Source organism: Danio rerio, chromosome 24 (genome assembly GCF_049306965.1).
Source record: "Danio rerio strain Tuebingen ecotype United States chromosome 24, GRCz12tu, whole genome shotgun sequence".
Taxonomy (NCBI): domain Eukaryota; kingdom Metazoa; phylum Chordata; class Actinopteri; order Cypriniformes; family Danionidae; genus Danio; species Danio rerio.
This window is the reverse complement of record NC_133199.1, coordinates 33959013-33986984: the sequence shown is the minus strand read 5'-3', so window position 1 is coordinate 33986984 and position 27972 is coordinate 33959013. Positions and strand designations below refer to the sequence as shown.

Below are 27972 nucleotides of genomic sequence, written 5' to 3'. Positions count from 1 at the left end.
CAGCAGATGAGTCATTTACTCAGTGTTTACACATGTATGTGTTCTCTTTGATCCAGATCACCTTGGAAGGGTTTACCTGAGCTGACCAATGAAAACGGACAGTACTGTCCATTCAGTTGTGAAACGCAGGCCTGGTCCATCGCCACTGTTCTGGAGGCTCTATTTGATCTATGAATTTATCTTGGACTTTGTAGCTTTCCCATGTTTTCAGCCACCTACCTGGAAAAATTCTGAGGAAATTATTTTACATTCACAATCTTCCAAACTCTTGTTGTAGTGACACTTTACGTATTAATCATGTTAAATCATGTACAAATCTTTACCCTTTTGTTAGGGTTTGCCAGATTAGGTTTGTTGGTTAGAGTTGATTTGTATGGTGGCCGAAAGAGCATAACGTGCTGCATTTTAAGAAAACGCATGCAATTACAATAAACACCAGCTAATTAAGAAAAGATCTTCATTCCTTTGAAAGCACACCTGCTGCTAATCCTCACAACGCATGCATACGCATTTAAAAACACGCTGCATTTTCACACAACACAAACATTAATAACACACTGCATTTCTCACAACACGAAAACATCGGAACACATCAGAATAGTTTCAAGGGGACTCAAAAACATGACAGACGCCGCTGTGCGGGAATAATTCTCAGTAAAGTTGTTGATGATTTTTAAAAGGTGAGATCTTTTTGTTTATTTTGATATAGCAATTCCCTTGTCCTTCTTTAGTATTCATTCATTTATTCATTTTCTTGTCGGCTTAGTCCCTTTTTTTATCCGGGGTCACCACAGCGGAACGAGCCGCCAACTTATCCAGCACATTTTTTACGCAGCGGATGCCCTTCCTGATCCTGAGCCGAGGATCGAACCAGCTACCCAGCGACCTTCTTGCTGTGAAACGACAGCAGTGCCTACTGCGCTACTGCATCGCCCGCCTTTAGTATTTATTAGACTAAATAACCATAACCTAAATAGCCGGGTCCGTCACATTTTAGGCTCTCCTTGAAACATTTCTGTTGTGTTGTGAGAAAATTCTGCGCATTTTATTAATGTTTGTGTTGTGCAAAAATACAGTGTGTTTTTTATGTGTTTGCATTGTGCTGTCAAACTGAGGTGTTTTTTTGTAATTGCAAGTGGTTTCTTTTTTTCTTCATGAGTTTTTTTTTATGATCGCTAACACACTAAAATTAAACTTTTCCCACTATTAGCAAAACGGTACACTCCAGGAGCAAAACACAAAGCTAGATCTGCACAACTGTAAGCACAATGTCAGCTTCACACATTTTGCAAAACATTACAAACAGTGATATGCAAATCACCAAACACACTTGTGACACAGAAATGTATCATAATGTCATTTCCTTGCAATTTCAAAGCAAAGGCCTTCAATCAGCTTTAACAACAATATAAAAGCAATGGAATAGTTTGGTTATAGAATATTAGTCTTCAGTAGTGTAGCTATAAATACTAGTGTTCAATAAATATGGAAGTCCATGTCACGGGAAGAGGGAGCACTTAAGGAAGGAATATTGGTAAAAAGATGACGGGGTGAGGAAGAATCTTTTGGATATTGAAATACATCACCAGAAAGCTGAATAAATAAGCTGCACATTGCTCTATGGTTTGTTATTATAGAGCAATATTTTGCTATCAGTACTACAGAATTCGGTATTTATCACTGTATTTATGTTTGAAACTGGTGTGTTATCCTGTGACATTTACAATAATTTACAATAACAATAATATAACAGAGAATTAATAATAAAATAACCCCTGGAACAGTTTCAGTGTTTTTATTTGTGCACTATAAAGTATTGAGACTGCTCTGGTTTTCAGTGTACAATGCATTCCTCGCAAGAAGAAATTGAATGCAATGGAGATAAGTAAATATTTTCATCAGTATGCAGTGCTGGTTTGCTGTTTGGTGAATACAGTATGTCCATGTACTTTATAGCAGTATCTCTGAAAAAATTAACCCCATATTATATAATTATAAGCAACTTATAAATGTTACAAGTGATTAAGATTGATAACAGCAGTGTGTAATTGAAGCAAACAGATTATTCTTGAATGAAGCGTGTGTGTTCCGTAAGGTGTTCAAATTGTTTTGCTATTTTGTTGTAAGGTTTTGAATGAAGTGTTTCATTTTGCAAAAGAACTGGTGTGTTCTACTGTTTGTGTGTGTGGATTTGTAAATTGTGTGTAGTGTTTTGGCAAAATAAGTATTCATTTAGAAAATTGTGCTTACCGTTTTTTTCTGATTGCTTAAGCACAATTTTGAAATTAAAACTCATTTTGTCAAAACACTACACACAATTTACACATCCACACACACACACAAACAGTAGAACACACCAGAACTTTTGCAAAATAAAACACTTCATCCAAAACTTTACAACACTATAACAAAACACAATGTTGACACCGTACAGAACACACACACTTCATTCTATACATCCGTTTGATTCATTTACACACTGCTGTAATCAATCTTAAACACTTGTATCATTTTTAACTGACTAATACTGATATAATCAGGGTTTGAGAGATATTGCTGAACATACTGTATTCACCAAAAAGAGATAGACTGATATAAATAAATATTTATATCAAATAATAGCTAAATATTGCCCTATCCTAACAAACCATACAACAATGTAAAGCTTATTCATTCAGCTTTCTGGTGATGTATACATTTCAATGTAAAAAAAAAATTGCCTCCTGTTTACCAATCTTCCTCACTTTCGTGCTTCCTCTTCCATACTGCAACATTGGCTTATTTATTGAAGATTAATATGTATAGCTCCTGTAAAACATATTTATTGAAGACTACTATTTATAGCTATACTACTGTAAACATGTTTATTGAAGACAACAGTTTATACCTACTGCTTTTTTATTGTGTTTACAGCTGATTGGTGTGTCTAGTGTGTGTGAGTGCACACCTGATGGCTGTGTTTATCCTATGGTTCATGTGTGTGTTCATTTGAAGGCCTTTGCTTTGAAATTGCAAGGAAATTCCATTATGTAAAAATGTCTGTGTCATAAGCATCCAAGTGTGTTTTGCATATCACTGTGTGTAATGTTTTGCAAAGAGAGTGAAGCTGACAATGTGCTTACAGTTGTGCAGATCTGGCCTTGTGTTTTGCTCCTTGAGTGTACCGTTTTGCTAATAGTGAGAAAAGTTTAATTTTTAGTGTGTTAGCAATCATGAAAACCTGTAAGCAATCATACAAAACTGTCAATTGCAGCACAATAAGCTCTCTCGGCCACCGTACATTTGCACAAAAATGAAAATGAATCTATAATTTAGTCAGCCTCAGTGCATCCTCGGTGTATACGCTTTTCTTTTCTTTTTTCAGTAATTTTTAAAAAGTCTATTACTCCTGGGTTTCTCAAGTGTGACAGTGGAAACAGGGGCTGTTTTTCTAACAGTTTTTCTCAATTGTTTACACACATTTTCTGAAAGCATGTCTCATATTGTCAGAACTCTACACACAAAACACACACACATTGGGCAAAACCCTTCAATTCTTCTGCAAAATCAAACTCTACATTCAAAACAATGCGATTTCTTCTCAAAATGGTGTTTTGTTTTCAAATGCCTACAAGCCATCACATGAGTAGACATTTATAAGAACCAGTTGAGCACTGATGTGCTTAATGTAAAACACTATGACCACTTCATCTCCATTCATCATAATGACTTACTGTAAGCCTTTTTTTTGTTCAGTGTTACACTTACTACCTAGGCCTATAGAAGTGTATTGTAAAATATTTCAGAATATCGTTTTTATACAAAACACACAAATACCAAATATATTTTACTGGATTTTTACCACAAAACAGTGTACACAGTGTTCATCAACTAACACAAAGCTGCACATAACGTGGTCTACATATAACATCAACAGAAGGATTTACAGAATACAGTTAAAAAAAAAAAAAAAACAGCTATACTGCTTCCTCTTTTCTGTTTTGGTCGGGCCAAGCAGTAGGGTATACGTGTGTGTGGATTTCAGTATACACTTTCCATCCCCAGGCAGAAAAAAAAATCTTCAATATGTTTGCGGAATGGAGAATATGGAGGGAGATAAACAACTAAAAAACGTGGGTAGGCAGTAAACCAGTTATAAACCAGATGAGCTTTAATTTCTAAATTGCAATTCTGTGTGACAGGTGTTTACCTATGTGAAGAGTTCGTTTGCAAGGTAGGGCAACTGACTTTACAATTTTGACAGTGTGTTCCTCGTGAAAACAAGAAATTTTCTGCATGACAATTGTGCCAAATGCAGAGAATTGTGTGTAGTTTTTTGAAAAAAGTGTGTTTTAAACCTGCAATTTGAGTGTAAATTGAGTGGGATTGTGCTTGTAGTTTAGTAGAATTGGTTCAGGGGGTTGGTGCATCAGTTACATGTTGTAGTCATTGTGTCTGAAGTACAGGTAATTGTGTGTAAACAACTAAGAAAAACCAGGTCTAACAAAGTGCATCCATCTGTAATAAAAGTGCCTCTCACAGCTCCAGCAGTAAATGAAGGTCTCCTGTAGTGAATCAATACATTTTCATTTGGGAAAATGTCTATGTTTATAAACAGTTATGTGAAACTTCTGCCGTCAACTTATTTTAAGAGAATAATTTTTTTGGTGTATTTAGCGCCACTAGCTGGAGGGGAGTATGCATTGCACGTTTTTTTTTTTTTTTTTTTTGGAAGGCCAGTGAGGAGAAACAGAATGCTGCAAAACAAACACACAAAAAACATTCAGCTCACCTCTTGACATCAAAATCCTACATTTTATGTACACATGGAATGCCTTGAGGGTGAGTAAATTCTAATTTTATTTTTTGCATGAACCATCCCTTTAAGAAACATTCATGCCAATTTGTGCTTATTAAACGATATTTTATGCTCCCTCAATATTGTTTCTTTTTTTAATTGTTTGTTAATGTTATAAAGTCTTCAACCTATTACAAGTTGATATCTATTTTGATCTACAAGACGGATGACTTTTTTTTTTTTTTTTTTTTTTTTGCTTAGTCATGGTTGCCTCATCTGATGTGCTTGGTCAACAAAAGCTCATTGTTCTTCCCTCATGGTATTACTTTACACAACAAAGTGCTTCAAGTAAGACGTCATGTTTTAGTTTTACTAAGGACTTAAGGAGCAGGTGCCACACATTTATCTGATTTATTTTTGATCTCATGCTTGAACTAATAATTACAGCCAACTAAAGCACAACATTCACGTTCAGTGTATAAAATCCTCCATTCTAGTATTCAGATTTATTTTTGTCTCGTTTTAGATTAATAAAATCACCAACCCCATATCAAGTTTGACTGGTTTACTCAAACTGTACATAAAATAGCATCATTATATAAATATACACTGTAAAATATCCGTTTATTAGCAGCTTTCCATATTTTTGTGATTTTTGTTTTAATGTTTCCCATTTATTTATGCTTTTGAACTGTATTATGATAACTTGATATTTCTTCCAACAACTTTCATTCTTCAAATTTGAAATTTTTATTAATATGAACATTTTTAATAGTTTGAAGTAATATAATGTCTGGGTCGATGTTGAATATTACATTACAAAAACCTTGCAATAAACTGCCAGTACATTTTCTGTTGTTTTACAGACTTATTTCTCTATATAATAATTCTTAAATATTATAATAATTTAGACTACTAAAACTGTAAATAAAAGTCACTTTGTTAAACTGTAAAGTTGAATTTTCAACATCAAAAGTCGACAGAGCAGAGATCAAGGTTCCATAATGCTATTCACTACCATAAATAAACGCAAAACACTTGTGATTAACATCCCATAATGCAATTCACAACTGTAAATAAACAGATAAAAAGTGTTAATCACAAAATATATACAGCAACTGTTAAATAACAGATTTTTTTTTTACTAAAAGAGTTGTTGGTGCCAAATGAGCAAGTGCTTTATTTAGAAACTACTGCATTGCAACATGCTTTTCTTATTTTTTTTTTGTCAAAATATTAAAAAAATTTTAAACCAAGAATAGTTTTGAAACAAAAAAGCAAGTTTTCTTTTCCTTAAAAGAAGCTAAATAATACAATAATTAATCTAATCTAATAAGCTAAATAATTTAACTATACTTTTATTTTGCTTACCCCACTAGCAGATTTTTTGCAAGATAAAAAAATTAATTTCTTGTCAAGAAAATGCTTCTTGATTTCAGAAGAGAAAATGAGCAGAAGTAATGTGGGAACATGCTTTTCTAAAGGGAGAGGTCAGAGAAGAATGATCAGACTGATAAAAAGGAAACATGGTATATTTTTACTGAATGGATGCTTTTTAAAAGCAAGATTTGTAGAAAGTGTGAATGCACCACACATCTCACTTGAAAGATGAGCTGCTGTAGGAAAAGAAGTGTACACCGTTTACACTAGCTAATGACACAAAAATAATGAATTTAGTTACAAATTCAGACAAGTCTGACATATTTGGTGGCATGACCTTGATTTTTCATGTACGGCAAATAAAAAAAATTCATTACTTAAGAAAATAAAATGAATCTGAATGACAATATTTATGTGTGAAACATGGAAGAATGCAGAAGAATCAAAATATTTGCTGGAGTAAACGCTGAATGTATAATTTATAATCCGTTAAATCATGCAGATACATGGAAACAATGACTTAAGCATTTTATTCTGGGGCATAAATAGATTTTTATTACTTAGCTTTGCTCCTCCTGAGGTGATACTTATCTACGTTGTCACAACTTTACGCTGAAAACATTACACTGACTATTTGGTTTTTGTTATAGTGGTTCTAAACAATTCAAATGGGCTGAACTTAAACAAACAAACAAACTAAATGTTGTTATGTTCAAGTAGTTTAATTTAATTGTTTAATTTGTTTGTTTAAATTCAGCACATATAAATTGTTCGCAACCACTTACCTAAAACTTAAAAAAGTTCAGTGTTGGTTTGAGGATGTCCTAATGTTAATTTTAATGACAGGATCTTGTAAGGTGTTTTTTTTTTTTTTTTTTTTTTTTGAAAATTACACTTGCCATTCATCTGCATTTCTTTATATATGCTCCACAGGATTTATTATTATTATTATTATTATTATTATTATTATTATTATTATTATTATATAGAGTTGAAGTCAGAATTATAAGCCCCCCAAAATGATTTTTAACAGAGCAAGGAAATCTTCACAGTATGTCTGATAATATTTTTTCTTCTGGAGAAAGTCTTATTTGTTTTATTTTGGCTAGAATAAAAGCAGTTTTTATTTTTTTAAACACCTTTTAAGGACAAAGATTTTCAGCCCCTTTAAGCTATATATTTTTTAGAACAGTCATCATACCCTAACCTGCTTAATTAACCTAGTTAAGCCCTTAAATGTCACTTTGAGCTTTATAGAAAAGTCTTGAAAAATATCTAGTAAAATATTATTTACTGTCATCATGGCAAAGATTAAATAAATCAGTATATATATGTATATATATATATATATATATATATATATATATATATATATATATATATATATATATATATATTTATTTATATATATTATTTTTGGTATGATATTGTGTATAGTCGATATTATTATTATTATTATTATTATTATTATCATCATTATTTTATTAATGCTTGCTTATAAAATGCAAACGTGAAGAGAAGAACAAATGTCAAACAAGGAGATATGGGTTTGGAATGCCAAACATAACAATAAAGAAAAAATAAGTATTATAAGCAATTGATATACCAATTATAAATTAACATGTGTAAAAATACATCAAAATGATTCAATCAATAATAAAAAAAAAACATACCAATGAGCCCAGGAATAGACAATATAAATAACATTAATATAAATTATACAAATGCACCAAGAAGTGAAAATACATTTAATGATTTAGTTGCCTTTATGTTACAGGAGGTAAATAAAGTAAGAAAAATGTTTTATTATTTAGGCTTTTAAAATAATCCTTAATAATAATAGGCTCCTCTGCGTGCAACATTATCACATTGCACATCAAGGAAGTAACCATTTTCAGACTGCTTCTCAAAGGTAAAAACAAAATCCAAACAAAGCATCCTTAAAGTATCCTCCACAAGCTCTCACGATCGCCCACTGTTACTCACAATTACCTGTTCAGGTAAGCCACGCCCACTATGACATTTCACTATTTACAATGAAGACGTGAAGTGACTGGAGTATAGACGGCGCGGATAAATAGTTTCAGACACAACGGACCAAGTTCTCTGTCGTCGTTTTAAATAAGAATTACAACATTTCCCTTTTATCTCATTTTTATCGCTACAACTGACGATGGATGGCGTTTGTAAATCTCCCCAGAGGCTGCTGTTTATTCTCGTGTTGTGTGTTGGACTTGTGCAGAGTTATAAGAATGGACTTGTAAGCGAGGTTTGTGACTCTATGATGCCTAATCACGGCGCTAACGCTCAGACCAGCTCTCCTCCGTTCACAGTCACTGCTGACAAAACCACATTTAAAGAAGGAGATCAAATCAAAGGTAAGGTTACATTATGCTGTTATACAGTTGAAATCAAATGTTTTTAGCCCTCCTGTGATTTTTCTTTAAAATTTTTTTTTTTAAAAAACCCCAAATGGTATTTAACAGAGCAAGAAATTTCCCTATAAAGAGTTTTAGAGCAAGAAAGAGTTCCCTAAAATATTGTTTCTTATGGAGAAAGTCTTATTTGATTTATTTTGGCTAGAATAAAAACAGCTATTATATATATACAAAAAAATACTTTAAGCTGAATGCTAGTGTCTTAAAAATATCTAGTAAAATATTACTTACGTCATGGCAAAGATAAAATAATTCAGTCATTAGAAAGTTAAAACTATTGTGTTTAGAAATGTGTTAAAGCATCTCTCCGTTAAATAAAAGTTGGGAAAAATATTCATATATAAAAGCCCCCTTTTAATTTTTTTTTTTTTTTTTTTTAATATTTCCCAAATGATGTTTAACAGCAAGGACATTTTCACAGTATGTCTGATAATATTTTTTTTCTTCTGGATAAAGTCTTATTTGTTTTTTTTTACATTATATATATATATATATATATATATATATATATATATATATATATATATATATATATATATATATATATATATATATATATATAGACTTTAGAATAAAATACTCATTTTACATAGTAACATTTGACACACACACACACACCATTGAATCCTGACAGATGATTCTTTCATCCCTCTGCATAATATGCATTGTTTATAACATGTTAACACATTGTACATACAGTATAAGCTACGCAATGCTCTATTATTTCTGAACTATTTCTTTCATGCAGATTATGTTGAGTCACTCACTACTGTCAAAATCAGTGAAATGTCATTTACAGCTGGTCACTGTATAACACCTGTACACTTATCAACTCATATCAGTGAGTTAATGGTCTGTCTTTATCTGAGAAGTTACACTGAACAGCTTTTCTTTTCTTTTCTCAGTAACGCTAAATAGCCAAACGGGATATTACTTTGAAGGCTTTATGTTGCAAGCACGCCCAGTTGGATCGAGCAGTACCATTGGCACTTTTTCTGTGACGGGGAATAATGTGCAGGTCCTCAGTTGTAATGGAATGCCTGTGAGTCTTTCTAACCCATCTCCAGTATATATACTGTATATAAAATGTTACATTAAAAACCCTTAAAGCAATTGCTTACTTACCCAAAAGTGAAAACCCTTTCAGTTGTGTATAAGGTATTGAGAAGAATACTGAGAGCCTGACAGCTGGCGATACTGTATGTTTTGACTTCCATAGTATTTATTGTGTTATTTTTTAAGAATCTCTTTAAGCCTGCTGATATTTCATGTAATGTATATGGGTAAAGATGCTATGTCCTGTTTTGGTGTCTGCAATCAAATTTAAAATGTAAAAAATGTTGATTTAATATACTTTTTAAAATTGCATTATTATTATTATTATTATTATTATTATTATTATTATTGCAGTCTTGAATTAGATACAATATTAATTTTAAATTAATGTTGTTGTTATTGTTATCATTTTTTTGCAGCGTCACACAAAAATAAATAAAAGAATCTACAACATGCACACATTTTTTGTGTGATTGCATACAAAACAAACTGTGATTATCCAACCAAATACACCTAGATACTGTAATTACGTAATAATAATGAATTTGGCCATAAGTACTCAAACAATTGCACAGCTATTTAAAAAATGTTTGTAGTAGTGGGCTGTAATGTTGAAACACTTATGGTGTCATATACTGGATGGGTATAAAAAGTAAAATTATTCTCTGATATCTACATGGTAGCTTTATGGCTTTGGTAAGTAATTTTAAAAAAAAAATCTCAAGTCAACTGTTTTATAAGCTCATTTATTCCTCCATAAAATACCCATGAAATCAGAAGGTCCATTTTTTGACCATATATGGTTCGTGTCGTGAATATTAATGAGCTCCGCTTTGACCTGCAGCTCTCACAAACATGATTTACGCTGAACGCGGATAAATATAAACCCAATCAGAGTGACATTAACCTATTTTGCTCTCCAGATCTGTTGTGGATAAAAGCTAAGTCATAATTAAACTTGACAAAAGAGAGTGATAGAGATGTATCACATTGTATTTCGAAGCTACAGTAAAAGAAAACAGAGCCAGGAATTTATATCAATATCTGCATGAATGACATTTGAGCTGAGTGATTTGACACCATTCAGCATCTACATGCGTTTGTTGAAACATACATATCACATTTCACAATAAACACGAAACGAGGTGGTCATGAGTGGAATTTTATGGCTTGATTGTGTTTATAAGGCGAGTTTAAATATGCCTTGTGCTGTCATTGCCCAGTAGCACAGTAAACAATATAGGTTTAAGATACTTCAAAATCCATATATTGTTTATTTATGAGACAAAAGACTTGTGTTGAGTCAGCTCATTTTAAATAAGTGGATTGATTTTATTTGAGTGTAGTCATATTGGATATTGTTATGAAAAACAACATTGATCATTTCCTTTATGTTTGATTATTAATTATACTATTGCTTTGTTCAGGGTAGAGCAGTCTCTCACACATCAAATGCTAAAACAACTTCAGTTCAGGTTACATGGACAGCACCTACATCTGGACAGCTCGGAAATATAGAGTTCAGGTATAATGTTTCTATCATTCACCTTTTCATTTCCCTACATCATTTGTGACATTCTGCTGTTGTTGTTTCAGTGTAACATTTGTGAAGTCTACTCTTACCTTTTGGGTTCAAGTCAAGAGCTCTGCCATTGTATATAATGGCACAATAACTACTACTAATACTACTACTGTCGCCCCAACCGTAAGTATACTGTACACCAGAAAAAATAATCATAATTTATGTATTAATGGTTATGGCTCATACTGTATGATGATTAAAGTGGTTCAGAAAAGTTAATATTTAAGTTAAAAATGTTTACTTAGCGGCAGCATGGTGGCTCAGTGGTTAGCACTCTCACCTCTCAGCAAGAGAGCCAGTTGGCGTTTCTGTGTGGAGTTTTCATGTTCTCCCCATGTTTGCGTGGGTTTCGTCCGGGTGCTCCGGTTTCCCCCACAGTCCAAAGACATGTGGTATAGGTGAATTAAAATGAATTAAAATAGCCATAGTGTATGTGTGTGAATGATTATGTATGGATGTTTCCCAGTACTGGGTTGCTGCTGGAAAGGCATCTGGTGTGTAAAAAATATGCTGGAATAGTTGGCGGTTCATTCCCCTGTGGTGACCCTCGATAACTAAGGGACTAAGCCAAAGGAAAATTAATAAATAAATGAATGAATGTTTACTCAGAGTTTACTTAAAGCTGCACACATTCTCTGTCTAATTAGTTTTTTAAAGACCACAACCTTTGCATTTTTACATGCTTCCACCCTTTACCCCCTCCAAAGTTTTTAATGAGACCTCAGATTTCAGAAATCGGCTTATATATCTGTCCATCTATTCAAACAGAAGTCTCTTTGGTCATTTCAGGTTGCTTCAATTCCTGGTTGTGGGAGCACAAAAGTCTGCTTCAGTGAGCCCAACAACTGTAACCCAACCACCAGCAACGGCTGTTACTTTGTGGCCGTGCAGACTTCATCTGACCAGTCAGAAATGAAGATTGAAATGTTTGGCCAGGCTGATGGATATGTTGCCATTGGTTTTTCAGATGACAAGGAAATGGTAAAGTATACACTTTTTGGCAAGATATCCATCTGTGAGTGTTTACTTCTTTATTAGTCTAAAATGCTTGTGTTGTGTCCTAAATGAAAGCATTCATACCCAGTTTACTTTGCAATAGGGCTGCACAATATATTGTTCCAGCTTCAGTATTAAATAGTCACTTGGCACGATCTGCAATCTCAAGTTTCTATATTGGGCAGGATCCACAGTTCAGAAAACATTAGATTTGTAAAGTCACTGCAGACCTATAATGGAATGAAAGTTTATAATTTGCACATGTCTTAAGGCCCATTCGAGCACAAAAGAGTTTAAAGCAATGGACTCGAACTCAATTCGTGGAGGGCCACAGCTCTACATAGTTTAGCTCCAACTAGCTACAACTCACACCTGCTTAATAGTCTCTAGTATCTTGAACACCTTGATTATTTGGATCAGTTGTGTTTGATTAGGGTTGGAGCAGAACTGTGCAAAGCTGCGGCCCTCCAGGAATTGAGTTTGAGACCTAAGGTTTAAAGTAATTGTACCTTTGTAACTTTATTGTATTCGTAAAATCTACTGTTTTAGATTATTTATACAATGAATACCATCGTGCTATTTTACATTAGATTTTTTAATTTCTGAACCTGAATACTGTTTTACTCCCCAGAAAACCACTGGGGCACTGTATTGTTCACTTTTACAAAATGTATTATATTGTATGCATTATTCACTCTGCTACATAATAATCCCAGTCAGTCTAAATTAATAAATTATTTCCAAATAGAGCTGTTCAAGCTAACTGGTAAAATTGTAATCACATCGCAATATACAGTAGTGAAGATTTGAAGTGAATCGAAAATGTTTTTTTAAAATTTGAACATAAAAATGTAACCTTAAGGCCCGTGGACACAAGATGTTTTTTGCTCGCGTTTTCCGTCGATGTTTAACGCCTCGTGACTAAATCAATGTGATCCACAGTCCTCCACAGTCAGCAGATCTCAATCCAATAGAGCACTATTGGGATGTGGTGGAAAGGGAGATTAGTATCATGGATGTGCAGCCGACAAATCTGCAGCAACTGTGTGATGCTATCATGTCAATATTGACCAAAACGTCTGAGGAATATTTCCAGTACCTTGTTGAATCTTTGCCATGAAGGATTGAGGCAATTCTGAAGGCAAAAGGGGGTCCAAAGCGGTACTACTAAGGTGTACCTAAAAAAGTGGCCAGTGAGTGTATTAATAGCATATATATGAGCATTTCTGCATTTCGCAGTGCCAATTTTTTTATGTGGATTTGACTGCATTTTCTGTTGATAAACCCGCTGCAATGTACAGTTAGGAATCCCATCTGAGATGTTTCAGTTTAACTGCAGATTCAGTCATTAAAAATGTCGAAAAAATACTAGCCATACGTGTCAGAGTCATCATTTGAAACTTATAAAGGGATTATTTTTATTTGTATCCATGCACAATAAAAACAAAACTGTATGGCTTTGTAAAATAAAGCAAGCACAGGCTGTTAAAACGGCTTAACATAAGTTAGTGCAGGGATTTTAAACTGAGGTCCTGCAGAGTTTAGTTGTGACCCTGCTTCAACACACTTACCTGTAGCTTTCAAACAAGACTGAGGGACTCAGTTAGTTTTATCCGGTGTGTTTAATTAAGGTTGGCCCTCGAGGAACTGAGTTTAACTCTTGTGCATAAGCATGTCAAAATAGCATACTTGTTTGGATTTCATGATACAACATGTATACAGTTTCACCCCTAATCTACAGACTTGTAAAAAAGAATTTCCCATGAAGTCATTGGATATACAATATAAAAGAAGCTACCGCTAGCTCATGTGCATGCCTCAACAAGCAGCAGGAAAACAAGTATGCAGGTTCCTGGAAAGCGCATTTCCAGGAATATGGTTTTTAAAAAGCGCTTTGTTGCTGTTTTCAGGGCAATGACGATGTTTACATATGTGGGAAGGACAACAATGGCAACCTTCAAGTGCAACATGCATTTAATTCAGGAAAATCATCTCCGGCTATTCTTTCACTGGTACGAATCGCTTTCATTAATCCCGATGGCATCATTTTTAATTCGTTTCTAACATGGATTCTGCTTGATTTACAGGGCAATGTATCCAACATCATGACAGCACTTACGAATGGAAAAATTAATTGTTCATTTACTTCTCGTAACACCATCAGCACTGCAAGTAGAGCAGCATCTAATAATGAATATCACCTGATGATCGCTGCTGGATCTTCAAATGAAGGTCTGCAGTTCTGATTTTAAATTTCTTTGTTATTGCTATTTTTTAAATGGACATGATGCATCACGATGGCGAAGGTCACTGGTTTGAGCTTCGGCTGGGTCAGTTGGCATTTCTGTGTGGAGTTTGCATGTTCTCCCCGTGTTCGCATGGGTTTTCTCTGGGTGCTCCGGTTTCCCCCACAAGTCCAAAGACATGTGGTACAGGTGAATTGAGTAAGCTAAATTGTCTGTAGTGTATTTGTGTGAATGAGTGCGTGTGGATGTTTTCCAGTGATGGGTTGCAGCTGGAAGGGCATCTGCTGCGTAAAACAAATGCTGGATAAGTTGCCGGTTCATTCCGCTGTGGTGAACCCTGATTAATAAAGGGACTAAGCCGAAAAGAAAATAAATGAATGAATATATAGTCATGTTCCAATCTGTCAGAGTTTCTCAGTACTGGGTTGTGGCTTTAAGGAAATCCGCTGTGTAAAACATGCTGGAATAATCGGCGGTTCATCCCGCTGTGGCAACCCCTGATAAATAATAATAATAATAATAATAATAATAATAATATTAATAAAAATGCATTGTATTAAAAGGCGCTTTTCTGGCAACTCACGGACACTGTACAATAAAACAAGAGCAATAAACCAACAAGAGAAATAATAAAAAATATACACAGCAACAGTGCAGATAAAATTAATTAATCAAATATTAAAAGCCATCTTAAATATGTGGGTTTTAGTCTTGATTTTAATAACTTGAGGGAGTCAATATTTCTGATGGCAGCGGGTAGTGAGTTCCAAATCCGGGGAGCAGAGTGGTTGAATGCTCTGTTGCCCATAGAGGATAGATGAGGAGAGGGAACAGACAAGCGGAGGGAGGAAGAAGATTGCAGGGTGCGAGAAGGAACAGAAATGTGGATGAGGGCAGACAAATATAGAGGGGTGGGATTGTGGATGGCTTTGCATGTTAACATCAAAATTTTTAAATCAATTAGAAAATGAACTGGTAACCAATGAAGCTGCTGCAGGACAGGGGGGATGTAATGAGAAAAAGGGGATCAGGGGATGGTACGGGCAGCTGAGTTCTGGACCAGCTGAAGCTTACAGATGGATTTATGAGTGAGACTAAAGAGAAGGGAGTTGCAGTAATCTAATTGAGATGTGACAAGGCTGGAGCAGCTGGAAGGGTATGTATTGTGCTGCTGTGTAAAACATATGCTGGATAAGTTGGCGGTTTATTCTGTGGTGGCAACCCCTGATGAATAAAGGAACTAAGCCGAAAAGTAAAAGAATTAATGAATATTAATGTATAATGTTACTATTGAAAATTTGCACATTTTCACATATTATTTATGTATTTTAATTTTAATGTTGTTATTTTTACTGTTGTTTTAGTAATGCTTTTGTATGTTTTACTAGATTTAGTATTGGTATTAGATTACAAAATAGTTTTGGTTTTATTTATACTAGTGGTTCTCAAAGTGGGGGTTGGGACCCCCCCGAGGGGTTGCGGGACAATGAAGGAGGGGGGGGTGATTTCCAAAAATCTATTTATTTTTATTAAACCATAAGAATTACCATTTTAATCCTTAACCTACTACAAAAATAGTCGTTTACAGTTACTATATACACTACTGTATATAGTTACTATAGTAGCTTATAGTTACTAGTTGTATTGGATTGCAACCCCTCAGGTAATTACATTATACTAAAGACTCAGCAATAGCGTCAGATGCAGCAGATTGATTTTATAATACCAGGTTAAACTTTCTGGCACATTCACAGCACTGACATACATTAAAAAAAATAACTACGAAGAATAGACTTGGGTTTATTGGTGTGTGTGCGCCCCATTGCATGCAAGGTTTCTGTATTTATAACCACCTCAGAGGATATTGGGGGTTGCAAGTTACTGGCATTGTTATTTTGGGGGTCGCGAGCTGAAAATTTTGGGAACCCCTGATTTATACTACCAGACCTGTTGCTATAACATCAAATCTCGGATGAGTTTTGAAGAACGAAACTTTAAGTAATCCACGTATGTAGTTGATCAATTCACATCTGAAGATCAGACCCTGGATCATCACACATACATGTTTAAAACTGAAGGTGAGGACTTCATTAATCACATAAACTCTATTTTTTTTTTCAATTCCCTCCCTTTTTAGGCAAAATCCAGTTTCACACCAATAAATATGTCAGCAGCACCAAGGCTAATTTACTAAATCCAAGTGTTGTCATCACAAGTGAGGAAGAGTTTCCACCCATTGTTAAAGCCCATGGTGAGTTCATCATCACACAGTTCACAAAGGAACTGGTGTTATTATGGTCCTAAATATATCCGCCTGTCTTAGGTTGCCTAATGTTAATCTCCTGGATGGCGACGGGCAGCATTGGGATGATCATTGCACGTTATTTAAAGGGAGTCGCCAAGGGCCAAGGCTGTTGCGGTAAAGATTTCTGGTTTGTGGTAAGTAGTTTTACAGTTATTACTCACAAGAGTAAATTAGATCCATTTATTGACATTTTGAAGACAGTGGTTGGCAAAGTAATCTCCTGCATAATCATTAGCAATTGTAAATGGTAAGAAAGAGAATAGCTGTTTGTGTGCGAAGAGGGAAGATGGGAAACTGGATATGTAGTTAATGCTCTTGTTTACTTTTTAACATTTTTTTTTCCAAATTGCATTGATAGATTTGGAGGGCACGTTCAACTGAAGCCTTTTGCTTTCATTGGATTCCGAGATCAAAAATAATTAGACTTTAAATAAATATACAGTAATAGAAAAACAAATCAGAGATTTATTGGGGAACTTTATTCGGTCCCACTTTATAGTAAGAGGCCTTCTTTAATATGTACTAACACTAAATTTTGTCATTTGTTACACTGTACAGTACTTATTATGTAAATACATATGTTTGCATTGTACTTATGATAGATTTTAATATATATGTAATTACATTGTTGACCTTTACTTACATCTTAACCCACTTTTATTGAAACAAAACTGATAAGTTTTGATATTAAGCAGAACATTTTGACTGTCATACAAAAATCACTTACTGAATTGGTGCTTACTTTTAATATCATCACTTGATTTAACACCCTCTGTTAAAAGCAAAAACAAACTGTTTAAGATTAGTAAATGCAGCGAGTAAAATAATTGGTGAGAGACAAACACCTCTCACTGACTTATTTTTGGCAGCAATGAAAAGACAAACCTCCGCTATTGTGGAAGACTCCTCCCATCCCTTACATGGTTCTTTTAACCTCCTAGGGCTTAGTGGCCACATACATGGACAGCACATTTTTGCTCTTATGTCTTATATTTTGTCACAGACATACAGTGTCATCCTGCAACTGTTTTGCAACATATGAAATGTTCCAAACACCATGTTAATTGTCCAAAATGGCCACACAATGTTGCTTTTACTGATAGTCAAAACATGTTCAAAGTATGTGTGTATGTGTTATTAATGTATTAAAAACAGTCAGGAAAAAAAACTGCTGTGTTCAAGGCAGAAATAAAGAGTTTTTCCTTCTATTACATAAAGATAACTTTATTGTGTCTTATGTAAATTCTGACCACTTTTTCACTAAAAGTACATCATATCAAAAGATGATACTAATTAGGTTTCAATAAGCCCAAATAGCGAAGAGAAGTAAAAAATGCATGTAAAAAACAGATTTGGGCCTTAAGAGGTTAAGTTACTTCCGTCAGACAGATGGTATAAAGTCGCTTTAGCAAAAAAGGCTAAACAAGATGATATTTCATCCCACTGCCACTGGATTTTAAAATAATTATGTAAGTGTATTTAGGTTTTGCTTTTGCATGAGAGCCTCTCTCTAAAGTTGTTCTTGTTCAATGTTCTTATCCCTGTGGGGATAAACAGTAAAGTTTGTTGAATTGAATTGAATTGAATTGAATTGAATTGAATTGAATTGAATTGAATTGAATTGAATTGAATTGAATTGAATTGAATTGAACTGAGTTGAATTGAACTGGACTGAATTGAATTGAAAACTACCCATATCACCAAACCTGTCCCTAATCCTACCCACATCCGCAATACATAATGATCACAGTAAATACATTGTATTTATTTTTTGATGCAAGTACATAGTAGTTAAAGCCACCTAATATAAAGTGGGAGCCTTTATTCATAGCATGTTTAATTTTTAACAGTTGGCCAAATTAACAGTTAATGTTCTTTTTCATGTTTTTCTTTTTTTATTCTCACCAACTGAAATTTTTCGGAAAAAGAAATGCCTTCTTAATAAATGCAGTGAATTCAGAGACATGTGGTCTCTTAATAAACACACCATTACATAAAAGATCAATAATAGGCCACTGTTCCTATTATAATCATATTCATTTATTCATTTTCCTTCGGCTTAGTCCCTTTATTTATCAGGGGTCGCCACATCGGAATGAATTGACAACTATTCCTGCATATGTTTTACACAGCGCATGCCCTTTCGGTGCAGACCAGTACTTTGAAACACCCATACACACTTGTTCACAAACATACACTATGGCCAATTTAGTTTATTCAATTCACCTATAGCATATGTCTTTGGACAGTGGGGGAAACTGGAGGACCCGAAGGATACCCATGCGAACATTGGGAGAACTTGCAAACTCCACACAGAAATATCAGCTGATCCAGCCGGGACTCAAACCAGTGACCTTCTTGCTGAACACAGTGCTAAACACTGAGCTACCTTGTCACCCTTATAATAATAGAATAATTGTAATTAATTTTTTATAAATATTTATTATAATTAATTTGAATATTTAATATTAATATTTATTATTTATATATAATCTTCATATATTTACTTATAAGAATATAGCAACTTGAAAAATTATTGCAACTATGGTGGCAAATTATTAGACTCTGGTGGCTAGTAATACTTTCTTGTTTGCATTTTAGTTTAAATCACCTGTGAAATCAGATGAATTGTCATTGGTGGCCTTTATCCCCCCGATCAGCTCATTTGTGAAGTGAATTAGGTGTCATGTTGACATATGTGTTTCGTCAGTGTGACAGTGGGAAAGTTTCTTTGATGAATGCTCTGCTGTAATAAGTACAGGATGTGTGTAGTTAGCACATGCGAGATTAGATAAGAAGCCAGTTATGGTGTGTGAACTTCACTTGTCATCTTTAAGCTTTATGGCATTATATAACAGATTATAACTCGATACTACTTTAATACAGCAGTTCTATAAATATAAAGATAATATAGATAGATTGACTCAGATTTCAGCACAATATGAACACACTGACATTTAGCTGTTTTTTAAGGCATGGGAATGGTTAAATATGTTGAATCTGTCTAATTATGGATTGTTTCTTGTTCCACAGGCTCACGTGTCTCTGATGACCCTGTCAGTTATTGCCACGGCCATCGCATTCATCATAGTGTTCGTTAGTGCTGGAGACTGGGTTGGGGTAAATACATTTATAACACTTTAGTTTAAGGACCTATTCCAGGGTATCCGCATTAAACTTGCTGATATATTCACTTGTACATCTTAAACATTTTAATGGGTCTCAATTTGTCAGTGCATGTAAAGCTACCCAATTAGGCCATTTATAAAGGTATTTATAGACTGGATGTGGTGAGGACACTGCCCTGGACTTTCAGTTGTACATTTAGCTTATTATAGTGTTTAAAGCTTGTCAAAGATAAACAAATGTATGTATTATTTACATGTTTTGATAAATTATTTAAGTATTATTCAAGTAATTAGATTTTTTTATGGGACAAGTAAAAATCCGTACAGTTTAGCCATGTATAAATCAGAAATTTAATTCATAATAGTCTTCAAAAATCTTAAATTCGACTTGGTGAAACCTGCAGAAACCCTGAATTCTCATTGACTAGAAGCTTGCCAATTATTAAGATAGAATGAAATCCTGCAATGCTTTTTGCCAATTACTTAAGATATTTGTACTTTTAATGTAATATTTGGCATGGTCTTATTCTACCCTACTAATATTTAAACCTAACTCTACTTTAATAGCTATTAATAAGCAGCAGATTAGGAGTTTATTTGAGGCTTGGTTAATAGTGAGAACTGTGCCTTAAAATAAAGTGTGACCAAATTTTTGTATATGTAAACAATGTGTTTGAATGGAAAACGTTAAGTTAGTTTCAGTTTCTCTCTAGCTATGTGTAATCTACTGATAGCATTTCTGCCAACAAAAAAGCCATTGATGGCAAAAGGTAGCATGGTTTTAGACTTACTTACAGTTGAAGTCAGATTTATTAGCCCCCTTTTGATTTTATTAAATTTTTTTTTTTTATATTTTCCAAATTATTTTTAACAAAGGAAGGAAATTTTCATAGCATGTCTGATAATATTTTTTTCTTGTGGAGAAAGTTTTATTTGTTTTATTTTGGCTAGAATAAAAGGAGTTATTAATTTTTTTAAAAACATTTTTGGGACAGAAATGTTAGCCCCTTTAAGCTAATTTTTTTTTTCCGATAATCTACAGAACAAATCATCGTTATACAATAACTTGCCTAATTACCCTAACCTGCCTAGTTCACCTTATTAAAATAGTTAAGCCTTTAAATGTCACTTTGAGCTGTATAGAAGTGTCTTGAAAAATATCAAGTAAAATTACTATTACTAAATTATTATTTACTGTCATCATGTCAAAGATAAAAAAAAAAAATCTTGTACTTTAATTGTGAAACAGACTTTGGTGTCTTAGAAAAAAAACGCCATCAATGGCAAAATGTTGCATGGTTTCAGACTCATTTATATACATTTATACACACACACACACACAGACTTACAGTTACAGAATTCTAATTTATAAATAAGACATTACATAAAATAACAGGCCAATATTTCAATTCTAGTGTGTTTTTGAAGCAGATTTCTTGTACTTTAATTGTGAATCAGACTTTGGTGACTTAGAAAATCAGCAACTACTTTAAAATTCGAACAGATGATAGTTTTTTAATATTAATACATATTACATAGGGCTGTGCAATATATCATTTTAGCATCAATATCGCAGTTTGTGAATGTGGACCTTGCAGAATCTACAATGTTGAGACTGGATTATAGCTAACCAGAAAACTTGGTTTAGAACAAATAAACATTTTTTTAAGGTCTGTGATTAGGTACAATTTTAAGCAAATTTAACCCATTTGGGCTCTAGAAGCTCTAGAAATTGTTGTAAACAAACAATTAACAAAAATTCATTGTATTTATTTACTTCTATAATGAAGAGTACACTACTTGTCAAAAGTCTTGTCCCGATCATTCTTATAGAGAACAGTCAAGTTCGGTGATGGAAAAAACGTGGTTAGGGGTTAAATTCAGTATGTGGCGTGCGAGAGACAATACACACCACAGGAGAGGGGAATTCTTCAGCAGAATAGTCTTCCTTCTCAAACTTCAGCCTCCACATCTATGGATTGGCCAGCTCAGTAAACATACATGAATATTATTGAGCATGCCTGGGGTAAAATGATGGAGGAGGCATTGAAGATGAATCCAAAGAATCATGATAAACTCTGGGAGTCCTGCAAGTACGCTTTCTTTGCCATTCCAGATGACTTAATTTTTAAGTCATTTGAGTCATTGCAGAGATGTATGGATGCAGTCCTCCAAGCTCATGGGAGTCATACACAATATTAATTCTTTTCCAACTGCACCATACCTTACACTCCATATTAAATAATGAAAAATCAAGGCATGATTGTTTTATTTTGATAAAATAAGCATAATCTAGTGGTCTTTGCCTTTCATAATCCACTTCTGATACCAAATGATCAACTAGAAGTCAAGTTATTATTTGTTGTTCCTAAAACTTGGATAGGCCACAAGACTTTTGACGGGTAGTGCATAATAGTTAACATTTGAGGCAGATGAGAAAAAAGCTTTTCAAAATTGTTTTTAGGCAAGAATGGAATAGTTTTAGGATAATTTTAATAAAAGATTTGGTCAACTTCAGATGTTTACTACTGTATAAAGTGTCATTTTACATTTGATTATTGAATTTCTGCACCTCAATACTGTTAGACTCTCCAGAAAACCATAAAGAACTGTCTATTTCATTTGCATCTTTGTTTTATTAATTAACTTTTAGACATTACATTAAAATAATTAATGTTTAATTCATTTATGCTTGTAATGTTTATTACTTTTATGCTGATTTCACTCCCTTACAAAATCATCACAATCAGTGTAAATTTATTGTAATTTTTTATTTAATGGAGTTGTGTCATCTTATATTGTGACATAAAAATGTGAAACTATATTCATATCACAATTTATATCACAGAAAAACAAAATACCGTCAATTTTTTTCCAATATCGTGCAGCTCTAATATAACATATATATTTTAAACCAGTATTTAAAGTCTGAAACATGGAACATTTAACACTGATCTACTGTCATTTTCTGCATATAAATGCTCTAATATAAAATCTCTTTTTTGAAATTTTTGAAGACATGTTATCAGTCGTTTATAAGACATAAATGCACATTTTAAGCATGTCCCTAGTATTGGCAAATGCTCTTGATTTTGGTAGTTTAAAGTAAAGTGTGTCTAACTTTAGTCTGTTTTTAGGGGGCTCATCCTGTCCTGGGCTGTTTGGTGATGATCCTCAGTCTCATTCAGCCCATCGTCGCTGCTTTCCGATGTGAGCCGCAACATGAACGGTGAGAATATAACCATAGCTATGTTTTTTTGTTTAATTAGTGAGGACTGGGGATCAATACAAATGTTCTTTAATAAAGACTACAATTAAAATGTATCATTTCACATAATCCATTAATATGTTAATTCTTGTAATAATGTTAACTAATAGGAATTGGTGTACAAAATATGAATAAGAACTTGGTTAAAGGTCTGTATATCTCGTTAGCTATCTCGTAGTAGCTGACGGTCCTCGCTTAGAGATGATCCTCATCATATTAAATCTGGTGGTTTTCTTTACAGGAGGTTTGTTTTCAACTGGGCTCACTCCTGCAATGCTTTCGCCATCAAATGCCTGGCAGGTATAGTATGATATCATTTCGTCAGTGTCTGCTCTGTTATTGTCCTCGGAAGAAAATAAGGTTTCATTCTGTCCCACAGTTGCTGCGATTTTCACCGGTCTGGCTCTGTTTGAAGAATATGATTCAGATGGGTGGATGTTGAAGGTTATGGGAGGTTATTTGGCCTGGGAGGCTCTGATGTACATTCTGCAAGATCTGAACCTGCGTGCCAAGAAAAAAGGTAATCTGATGCAAAATTTTACATTAATCAATGCTGTATCAATGCTGCAGACTGGAAGAAGCATAAAACTACCACTGAATAAATGATTTTTATAGTTCATAATTATAATAATAAAAAAAAAACTACTGTAAAGTTTGGCGTTAGGATATTTGTTTATTTATATTTTTAATATTTATTTTAAAAGAAGTCAGTTGTGGTCACCAAAGCTGCAGTTATTGTTCAGCTATGATTTATTATTGCAATTTAAAGATGACAGTTTTCTGTTGGGATATATATTTAAAAACACTAATCATTTCAATGATGGTAAAGCTAAAATTAAGAAATCAGTTTTAGTTAGAATTTATTATTATTTATTGAATTTTAGTTTTAGTTTAAATCGGTTTTAGTTTGACCTTTCTCTTAAGAATCCAGTGTTGCCAGACTTGTGGTTTTCCCACATTCTTTTGAAAATGCAGTGATGGAAGAAAAATAGCAGGTTACATTTCTTTTAGGGGGATACTTTCGTGATGCTGTGTGTCATTTATAGTCATACGGTTCTATTGAGCTTCAAAGTTTTTGCATTCCATATAGCAAACAATATGTGTGTAACAGTTCTCTTTCATACATTAACATGACAAACTCTAAATGTACTCTAAATGTCAATTTTCGAGATTCTCTTAAATTTGCAAATTGGGGTAAGAAGTCATTTTTCACTTTGAATTAAGGTACTATCTGGCAGATCGTTAATTAAAAGCATTACTCAAGAAATACAATCAGTCTGCTTAACAATTTATTAATATAAGAAAATGGGTGTTGTAACAATATGTTGATGTTTGAGAAAGTATATTTTTTGCATTCTATAATATTTATTTAATGATTAAGGATTAATATTTTCTCTTGTTTAAATTAAGCATACAAGACTGCTAAATGGTTTGTCCAGAGTTGATGTTAATTTTATGTTATTATTATGGTGATATTTATTGTTGTAATTAAAATCCCATGAATTAAATTAATTATTTGCCTTTCAATGCTTAATATCAAATTTAAGAACTTACAAAACAGTCTGTTTAACAAAGTTTAATAAACACTAAAAATAAACACTGACAATTCTGTATATACAGTACACAAATAAAAATATTTCACATTTAATTTGTAGCATTTTTTTTTACAATGGAGCACTCTGGTGGAATGACAAAGAAAGCTGTTCCTGATTGGTCCTTGTGTGGGAATTCGAAATGCTGATCGACTCACTTTATTGAACCAAGCTAGAGTTTGACTTTGTAGATAAAACCTTTTGTTTTTTTTTAAGTCTTAAAGTGTAAACAACTTCACAAAAAAAAAAAATAAATAAAAACTCACATAATGTAATCAAGTCATCATTTAATAAGAATATGTGAACAAAAAATGTCAGATAGAACCTTATAATTTCAAGGTGGCGGAGCTATGGAGTTCTGATTATTTAAATATTTATATAGTTTTCTTTTTTTAAATATTTTCCAAATTATTTGTAACAGAGCAAGGAAATTTTCACAGTATGTCTGATAGTATTTTTTCTTCGGGAGAAAGTCTTAATATTGATATTTCAGCTAGAATAAAAGCAGTTTTTAATTTAATTTTTTTTAATTATTAGGCACTTTAAGATATTTTTCCCCGATTGTCTACTGAACAAACCAACGTTATACAATCACTTGGGAAATTTCCCTATTCCGCCTAGTTAACCTAATTAACCTAGTGTGGGAAAAAATGAATTTACTTTTATTACTTTTGTGTCTTTATTTTTTATTAGAAAAATGTTTAGACTAACAACAGATTAATCAATATTTTTCTATTGTTTGATACCACATAGTGACCAGACACACTTCCTCTTTTTAACTGTGCTGCATACTTTTAGAAGGAACTGCTGACAAGATGGGAAATAGCAGAATAAGAATAATTATAGTGCATGGGGCTATTGTTCCAAACTGCTGTTTAATACAAAAGTCTAGACATGTCACAAGGAGCATGATGCTTGTAGAGGTTGAGAAATATATTAAAGATGCACGTAATTGTTCAGTTCTGGTATGCAGAGAAGGGTTGCAGACAGAGAAAATATGTGTGGGGTACAAGAGCCAAGGGACTGCAGAATGATTTATAAGTGACGTTACACCAAAAACTCCACCTGTTATTATCAGCTGTGTATATATGCTGGAGTCAGGAAATGTATGTTGGTTGCGAATCTCCTGAATGTAATTCTAGTATTTCATTGGAGTAATGTAACCCAGCGCTCTGTCCTCGAATTATTAATTTGTATCTAATAATTTACTAATATTTTTGGCATTGAAGAAAAACCTCTCCAGACCTTTTCTTACTGAACAAGTATGGAATTGTCTAAATATTCCAACACTAGTAAAGCCTTTAAATGTCACTTTAAGCTGTATAGAAGTGTCTTGAAAAATATCTAGTCTAATATTATTTACTGTCATCATGACAAAGGTAAAATAAATCAGTTATTAGAGATGAGTTATTAAAACTGTCATGTTTAGAAATGTGTTGAAATAAATCTTCTCTCCGTAAACAGAAATTTGGGAAAAAAAAAATCTGACTTCAACTGTATGTATATTTCAATTTGCTGTTATTTGAAAATCAAGGTTATTCTTTCATTTTATTTCAGATTCTCAGCTTTGCAGTTGCGAACCGGTAAGTTTATATTGGCAGGCATCTCATTATATACAACATTTTGTAAACTCCATACTGTATAACCATGTACATTTTTTGGTTTTAAAACAATATCTTGTTTGTTTGTTTGTTTTCTTAGATGAGTTCTGAAACAATCCTGCTTTTCGTGTTCATAATCGGAAATCTGGCCTTCTTGATAGCACTTCTTGTTGGAATTGGCTCAGCTTGAGTAGATCCATCCTGATACTGATTCTGGAGCTAGTTGTGGCTCTTTTGTTATATAAGATGTATGTTTTATATATTTTTATTTAATCAAAGATAATTCAGTTTCTTACTTCTCGGTGGACCTCTGCATATTTTGTTTTTGTTACTTTTTCAGTTAATATGGCGTTCTCCTCCTGGGTTACCAACTAAATATTGAACAACGAGCCTATGAGTAATGAATATAATGTAATTACTGTACTGTTCATTATGAAGGAATTATTAGGAAGTATTATCTCTCAACTTTAATTAAAAAAAATCATATTTTTATTTTACTTTTACAATTTCATTTAAGCTCAAAATGAATAAATGTTGATTCAAACATTTATGAAAAATGTATAACTTTTATAAAGATTTCTATATGATTTTGTATGTGTATATATAGATCTTATATTTCGAATGTCTTGTCAACAGCCACTAGGTGGCAGTGTAATAACAGGTATTTTTAAGCAGCTATTGTACATTTTCAAAGCATGAATAAGAACTCTATAACTAAAATATATGGACGGTTTTTTTTTTTTTGTTATTTGAATTAATAACTATTGAATTGGACATGCTTAGACATATGAATGGATGGTGATCAAATTTTTTTACAGGAAGTTTCAACAGCCATTGTCCTGTGTTTTAAGCCAACATGTTACTGTGTTCATCAATTTACTTCTGTAAGGTTAACCTGAAAACAGAAAAGCAATGTACTAAAAATGAAAAGGTTTTCCTTTTGTTTTTTTGAAAAGGTTTGTGTACAAACAACAGAAAACAATTATAGGATCAAAAACATTATATTATGCATACTAAGTCACTCATATGGTCACTCTAGTTCATTCATTTTCTTTTCGGTTTTATTAATCTGGGCTCGCCACAGCAGAATGAACCCCCAACTTATCCAGCATATGTTTTTACGCAGAGGATGCCCTTCCAGCCGCAACCCATCTCTGGGAAACACAAACAAACTCTAAATAAAGGAATTAATTAAGCTTACAGAACCCGGTATTCCCAGGCAGTCTCCCATCCAAGTACTAGGCCCAACCTTGCTTTACATCCGAGATCAGATAACCGTCACTTTAGTTCAATATTTGAAAAAAAAATAGTTACATAATTGCTCATATAACGTGAACACAATACACCTACAGTAGCCTAAGCATGACTAGGATATCCAAACTTGCGCTTTAAAATCAGTTTTAGGCCTGTTGTTAATATATGCTTTAAACTTTTTAAAAGTTTTTCTATTATTATTATTATTATAAAATCACAAGGGTTTTTTTCAGCCTGATCTCACGAGGAAATGTAAGTATTTTACGCTTTGTCAGCTTAGTGGCTAATTCATGCGAATTCGAACGAGATGAGTCATACGAAAATGTACGATTTTAAAAAGGAGGCGGGG

General features: G+C 33.3%; 2 protein-coding genes across 9 annotated transcripts in view; both read left to right on the top strand.

Annotated features, from left to right (window-relative positions):
* The window catches only part of aglb (amylo-alpha-1, 6-glucosidase, 4-alpha-glucanotransferase b), a 72829-nt gene extending 67911 nt beyond the window's left edge, over positions 1-4918 (top strand). For 4 of the 7 annotated variants that reach the window (XM_021470359.3, XM_073940911.1, XM_068217236.2 and 1 more), the window contains exon 34: positions 57-4918. In XM_021470359.3, coding sequence (XP_021326034.3) covers positions 57-174 — 118 coding nt within the window. In that variant the 3' untranslated portion in view covers positions 175-4918. The remainder of the gene's footprint in view (positions 1-56) is intronic. The other 3 variants (XR_012399461.1, XR_012399459.1, XR_012399460.1) reach the window with 1 other exon arrangement.
* zgc:163022 lies at positions 4710-27134 on the top strand. 2 transcript variants are annotated; one of them, XM_073939911.1, is made up of 17 exons: positions 4710-4821; positions 5039-5096; positions 8400-8535; positions 9501-9637; positions 11079-11176; positions 11248-11356; positions 12023-12214; positions 14140-14241; positions 14317-14461; positions 16613-16726; positions 16799-16914; positions 19814-19900; positions 23046-23137; positions 23418-23476; positions 23556-23696; positions 26326-26351; positions 26470-27089. In XM_073939911.1, exons 2-17 carry the CDS (start codon positions 5094-5096, stop codon positions 26557-26559), a joined length of 1647 nt encoding a protein of 548 aa, XP_073796012.1. In that variant the 5' UTR covers positions 4710-4821; positions 5039-5093; the 3' UTR covers positions 26560-27089. The 2 variants fall into 2 exon arrangements, with proteins under 2 accessions (XP_073796012.1, NP_001083026.2); NM_001089557.2 differs by lacking the exons at positions 4710-4821; positions 5039-5096 and having other exon boundaries at positions 8184-8535; positions 26470-27134.
* Positions 27135-27972: the final 838 nt, after the last annotated feature.

What these genes read in the sequence shown, in the direction of transcription:
- zgc:163022 (NM_001089557.2), top strand. Translation starts at nt 8,331, where the DNA reads ATGGATGGCGTTTGTAAATCTCCCCAGAGGCTGCTGTTTATTCTCGTG. An exon ending in CTACTACTGTCGCCCCAACC is followed by an intron (nt 11,357 to 12,022) that starts GTAAGTATACTG and finishes TGGTCATTTCAG; the next exon opens with GTTGCTTCAATTCCTGGTTG. An exon ending in TGCTGGATCTTCAAATGAAG is followed by an intron (nt 14,462 to 16,612) that starts GTCTGCAGTTCT and finishes CTCCCTTTTTAG; the next exon opens with GCAAAATCCAGTTTCACACC.